Raw genomic sequence first — 6,736 nt, 5'->3', positions numbered from 1 at the left:
TATTTGGACTCCAGAGATTTTCCGTATTTTTAACAGCAAATTTTTCTCTCAGTGCAGAGTAGTAGGGGTACAATAAAAGTTTAAGGCCATACAGTTCCACTACATGTAGTGGAAATGTAGTGGGGAAGTGGCTGATTTTTTCAGCGAAGCGACACGTTTTCCGCGTGTAATTTACGCATATTGACGCGTTTAACACATCGTTTTTCCGCATATGTCAGTAAAAAAACCATAAATTCGTGTCCGGCTTGTTTGTTAAAGTATTGGAGGTGGTGTATGTTATCGCGGAGTAATTTTTCGAGGACTTAAGTTTTAGTGCCTAGAATAAGTCTCGAATGTATTGTAATTGATGTGGATGTTACACGTAGTAATTTTATAACCAATAAATTAGTATGAAAAACCTATTTTTCTCGAGTTATGTAATTGTACACGTAATACCCTATGAGGACCGTGTGAATTTCCATATACGTATTTGTTAAAGTAAGTGGAGGTGGTGTGTGTTATCAGGGAGTAATTTTTTCGAGGACTTAAATTTTAGTGCCTAGAATAGATCGCGAATGTAATGGAATTGGGGTGGATGTTAAACGTAGTAATTTCCGCATATTGACGCTTCATGTAGTGGTAGTGGAAGTGGAAGTGTATGTTAAATCCAGTAGAAAAGTGGTGGATGAAAATGAAAAGTAGTGGGTGGTGATATTGAGATGGGGAATTTAAAGTTGTTATCATGTTTATTCGAGATAAACCGGGATATAAATAAGACGGAGATACAAACGTCATCTGTCAAATTGAGGTGATATCCATCAACTTGGAAACAAAGAAAAAGCTGAGTACGTAAACCGCTGAAAGAATTAACTAGTTTTCCCAATCACTAAAAATACTTATTTTTATTTTAGAAGATGTCCTGCATTATTGAGGGAAATTTTCTCCGGCAAACGAACAGTACATCATTAATGAGTTGGCGTTTTTCGTAATGAGAACAGGAGAACATTAAGTTTACAATTTCAAAGTATCGTTCCCCTACCTGAACTTGAATGAAAAAGATAGACGAACCAATGCGTGGATTGCTCGTATTATTTGTGGTTAACATTGGAATGAGGCGGGAAATGAATTCCATGAATAATGACACTCATTTTCTCCAAGTCAGCGAACTTTTACCGCAAAGATTTGGAAAGAAGTCTTATTTTCTCCAAACATTTAGAAAGAAATGTTGTAAATTTGGAGGACCAAGTAAAGTTCCCTCAACAAAGTCAACCAGAAAGTTTTTTGTAAATATCATTCTGAAAACATCAACCTTTGTGCTTCGTTTAAGTCAAAGCAATTTACCAATTGTCTATTGAAAAATCTTGAATAAAAAACATTTTGAAATTACTGAATTGTTCATATAAACATGAATTCATCCAATCGTTAAACATATATTCCAGATTTGTTGGTATGTAGGATCGGTAAGACTCTTGTCAAAAGGTGAATTCTTAGGCATTTGTAACTCTTATCTTGAACGTCTTTGCCGATAGAAATCGCTTTCTTTCTTTTTAAATATATATTTCATTGTGTGATGATAGTCTTTAGAATACCTCGTTCGTAGACAGTGGAAATCCATCAAGCATTGGGGAGTTATTGTGTTTATTTAATTATTAATGTGTCAGGGTATAAAAATGTTTAAAACATTGCAAAGATTTACCGAAAATATGTTAATACACTTATGATATCCGAATATTAGAATCGCAGTGTATCAAATATATTGTTTAGATCGAAATATATTATCTTCTTTGTTTAAATTTACTCGTTTACCTTAAAACCATAATTAAATAAAGCAGACAAATAGTTGACTGCAGTAATTACATCACTGCAGTCAACAACTTGTCTGCCTTCAGTAATTTGCCAGTTTCAGTAGTCGCACCGCCACCTATCGATAATGTACAGAAATGTTCGAGTACCACTAGTACGGACAGTTTCAGTAATTTTATCGAGTGTTTTTATTTTGCGAGAACGAAAGAAAACTTTAAAGTCGGGAGGTTGAAATGGTCCCGTGATTAGGTAATGCTGCCATCTACATCGTTTTTAGGAACTAATTCTTCACTAATTCTTGATATTTATGCTTGCCTTCCGTCCGTTATGTTGTAAATGTTTTTGATTTGTTCACTCTTTATACATTCTTAAGAAAACGTTTTTTCTTATTTTGACCTTTTTCTTTAATTAACTTCGTAAATTATTTAACTGATATTGTATCATTAGAATAGTTACAGCTAAGCTAAGAAATGTTTGTACAAAGTATTTTAACTCAGTAAAACACTTAGGACGCGCAAGGTCTAGCATATTACTTCAGAACACATCACTTGTCGATAAATAAGTCCAGTTTATGACGTTTATGGGAATATAATTACAGATCTTGCCCGTTATTTGATTTCACTACTTTTATGGCCCAGAGTAATATAGGACGTGACGTTTTTGTTTAAAAGACCTTGCAATTTTTAACCGAATGGTTTTTGGGTGGATTTTACGCCTTTTTGTTTATAACAATAGAAGTGAAGTTATTATAATACCTTTAATCGTAACAAAGCGGAAATAATGTTTATAAACAAAATTGGAAAGTTAACTTTTACCTATTTGGAATACTGAGAACTGCCTAGCTCTTTCGCCAACATTGTGTACGTTTAGATATTGTTTACTTTAATTTTTTGAAAACGTGACGGCATTATGCTCTTTAACTCATTTTTTAATGTTAATAAATAGACGTGTACGATTGTTATTAAATTTTACACGTTTTGTACTGTGTTTATTACTCATTGGCATGGTTTACCGCCCTCTGGCGGCACACTGCCCACCCTGACACTGGCGAGACACTTCGAACAAACTGCACCTCTTTCACTTAGAAACAACCTATAAATCAGTAGCATTCGAATGTTTAATCTATTTCTGTAATTATATTCCCATAAACGTCATAAACTGGACTTATTTATCGACAAGCCCTATGGCGGACAACCACCACCCTGACACTCGCAAGACTATTGTTGTCGAACTCAGCGCCCCTTTTTTCCTACAATCCACCTATAAATATGTTGCATACATAGTTTTCAAGTATATCCGTTATAGCGGGCATTTTAACCTTTAAAGGAAAAGTCCAGGATAAAATAAATTTATTTAAAATTAAAGGCCCAGTTTTAATTTTTTTTAAATAATTTTCATTTTGTTTAAAAACTTTCAAATAAATTTTATTTACGCTTCTATAATATATAAAAACAACTAGTAGGGTGGCGCCATTTTCGTTTAGCGCCGGCTGTGAAAGTTAGAGTTGACGTCAATTTAAAATTAAATTTCATTGGCTCTGAGCCTCTGAATGGTAGAGTTGCAGCAGACGGCTTTTCAATTAGCGAGTGAGTGTATTTGTTACAATTTTATATGGTTCTATTTACAATTAACTCGTTTAATAATTATTATAAAGAGCATTGGAATTATGTGCGCTCACCAATTAAGACGTAGAAGAGTAGCTGGTTACGAATCAGAATTTTTCACGCCAATTGAGAAGAAAAGGAGCCTAATTGTTGGTTTTTCGGAATATCTGGCATTCTCAAACATGATCGCGAGCAGAGCGCACGCGGAACGAGCGCGTGCATTGGGCCGTGGTTCTGTATAGGTTTATGGTTGATTAGTCAGCTGATAATAATATAGCTAATCGCTTAGTCATTTCGGAAACACGTCATACTACATTAAAAACGGCTAATAGGTTCGGAAGTATATCTGTCCACATAAACGGCATAATAAAACAATTTAATTTTAATTTTTGTATTTAAATTGGCATTTAATTGTATCATATATTATTTTTATCGCTGTTTTAAACGATGCTTTTTCACTTCAAATAATAATTTAAGCAAGTTGGACTTTTCATTTAAGACTATTTTGTCGAACACAGCCCCACGTTTTCACCTAGAATCAACCCTCAAACCTTTTGCATTAATTTTTTTGAATCGCTCCGGTTTAGTACTTCTTATGTGTTTATTACTCCATGGTTGCGTTATCGACTCGCTAAAATGTACATTTGTCGCCGTAGCTCAACAACTATACCAGATATGAACTTCTCCTTTGGAAGGACACAATGGGAGCTTAATTTGAAACTGTCTACCAAATTGCATTTAAATCGGTTGAGTAGTTTTTGCTGTAGAGTGGTCAAGGTGTTACAGCGAGAACGCGAAAATTAAATATAAAACTGAATTAATCTAAAAAAGGGTGAAACAACCGGGAAGGGTTCGTACAATTAGTAGCCGCGATTAATTTCTACAAGAAACGATCGAAAATCGTTGGTTACAATGGGCGGAGACAAGCACCAAATTAAATAACGTTCTACTCTCCTTCACAGTAAAAATGCAATTGACTCTTTATTTGATTTCAAAATAAAATCGTTCGCGGTTTACATGGCGCGCGTTATTTTTTCCTTGCAGCTCGCGTCCCATATTTTATGTGAATTCGCGCGCTCAATTTCGAATATACAAACGCGTAAAGGGTAATTATTTAAATTAGTAAAATAACAAAAATTATATATGTTGAAATGAGATGTGATTTAACATTCTCCCCGCGATTGAACTATGTTTTTTGTTCAATAATTTTAAAAAGGTTTATGTTAAAGTTCTAAATGGTAGAGAAGCTGGATCGGTCTGTGTAGCTTAGTTCTGTCCGGTAATCTCACCATGCAAGATCTGATATGTCCGTCGCGACCTTTAAAAGTCTCGTCTATGATGCCTAGTTTCCAGCTGAGGCGTGGCATCTTCTCTTCTCCGATGAGCACGACGTCTCCGGCTTGAAGAGGGGTTGTAGATTGGTTTGCGGTTCGATGGTGAGCGGACCTGAGTTGTAGGAGATACTCAGACCTCCAACGTTTCCAGAAACTCTCGATGAGGGTTTGGCGGTACTTCAACCAGCGAGTGAGTTTCACTTGGTTGACGGGAAGATTTATGAGCTTGGGGTAGGTTCTAGACGGTAAACTGGCTGTTCGGTCCCCGATGAGAAAGTGATTTGGAGTTAATGGCGCTGGCTCGTTGGGATCCTCGGAGACGAAGGTGATTGGACGCGAGTTGATCGCCGCTTCTACTTCAGCGAGTATAGTGGAAATTTCTTCGAAAGAGAGTTTGGCGGTTCCGATTGTTTTGCGAAGAGCGTTTTTAACGGAGCCCACTAGTCTCTCCCAAAAGCCACCCCACCAGGCGGCGCGATCCGCGATGTAAGTCCAAGAGATTTGGAGGTTTCCAAAATAACGCCTGACTTCTGGGCTATCTACGTTTTGCAAAAGTTCACTGAGGTCGGTTTTGGCGCGTTTGAAAGTTTTTGCGTTGTCGGAATAGATGCGTTTGACCATACCGCGACGACTTATAAATCTCCGAAGCGCAAGGAGAAATTTTTCTGTCGACTGGTCCGAGACCAGCTCAAAATGAACTGCTCTCGTGACAGCACACGTGAATAAAACAACGTAACTTTTGCTTCCGTCTCTCGCGTAGAGAGGTCCTGCAAAATCTAATCCGCAGCTTTCAAAAACTGGGGTTTGGGTTGTCCGGAACTCTGGGAGGGGTGCCATCACCGCATCCGAAGGTTTGGCACGAAAATATTTGCAAACGTTGCAACCTTTTAATACCGATTTTACGAAATTACGCGACTTGATGATCCAAAATTTATCGCGTAACGAAACGGTGGTAATAACGACTCCAGCGTGCATTACCCTCTCGTGCGCGTTTCGAACTAGAAGGTCGGTGTAAGGATGATTTGGCGCGATAATCCAAGGATGTCTTTCTGAGTGTGAGAGTCCGCTTCCTTTCAGTCGTCCTCCTAAGCGTAGAAGTCCGTCAGAGTCGAGGTGTGGGTGAAGAGTCAGGATTTTAGAATTCTTGTCGATACTCTAGTTTTTGGCAAGGCGTTCGATTTCTTGCGGGAACTGTTCTTTTTGGGTAGTGCGAACCCAGTAGATTTCAGCGAGGCTTATTTCTTCGGCGGAAAGCTCCCCTGTAATGCGTTGATCTTTAAAGCGAAGGTTGTGTAGGTAGCGGCGAATCCAGCCAGTATGGCGATAGAGATTTTTTTAAGGAGTTGAATGTGCGAATGTTAATCGGCGATTCGTCATTCGTTGCGGAAATGGTTAGCGTGAGTACCCTGTTGCGTAGCTCCTCTTCCACCTCTTCGAAGGTTTTTTCACTAGACGAGGCGTCTTTAAGGTTAGCGGTTTCTTTGAGCCAACTTGAGCCGTGCCACCAGAATTGGTCTTGGGCTAAGTTTAACACATGGCATCCGCGTGTCGGAAGATCGGCGGGATTTTCGGTACCTTTGCAGTGGTTCCAAAACATAGGATTGGAAATAGATTGGATTTCTCTTACTCGGTTCGCGATGAAGGGTTTCCAACGATCAGCTGTTCCTTTGATCCATCCTAGGGTTACCTTTGAATCGCTCCACATGAAAATTTTCTTTGGTTTTAGCTCCAGTTTCGTCAGCAGGTGTTTTACGAGTGTGGCAGCTAAGAGCGCTCCCATCAGCTCGAGTCTGGGTAGAGTTAGCTTTTTGAGCGGAGCCACTCTCGATTTAGAGGTAATGAGATTGGTTGCAATGTTTCGTCCTTTGCTTCGGAACAGGATATACGCTACAGCGGCATAGGCTTTTTGGCTGGCGTCTGAAAAGCAGTGGACTTCGAGGCTTTCCTCGTCCAGTTTGTTGGTTCCTTGAAAGTAATACCGAGGAATGACGACCTTTCTCAGATCTCGTAGTTCGC

The 6,736-nt window shown here is 38.6% G+C and overlaps 1 protein-coding gene across 1 annotated transcript; it reads right to left on the bottom strand.

The window, feature by feature from the left end:
- Nucleotides 1-4,609: 4,609 nt before the first annotated feature.
- Nucleotides 4,610-5,557, bottom strand: LOC149945179 (uncharacterized). Its single transcript, XM_090176412.1, has one exon. It carries the CDS (start codon nucleotides 5,555-5,557, stop codon nucleotides 4,610-4,612), a length of 948 nt encoding a protein of 315 aa, XP_090032538.1.
- Between the last annotated feature and the right edge of the window lie 1,179 nt (nucleotides 5,558-6,736).

The sequence above is a fragment of the Leiobunum rupestre genome, chromosome 5 (assembly GCF_980474605.1).
Source record: "Leiobunum rupestre chromosome 5, qqLeiRupe1.1.hap1, whole genome shotgun sequence".
NCBI classification, from domain to species: Eukaryota; Metazoa; Arthropoda; class Arachnida; order Opiliones; family Sclerosomatidae; genus Leiobunum; species Leiobunum rupestre.
Note: the sequence above shows the minus strand (reverse complement) of the source record. Positions and strands in the feature narration are given on the sequence as shown.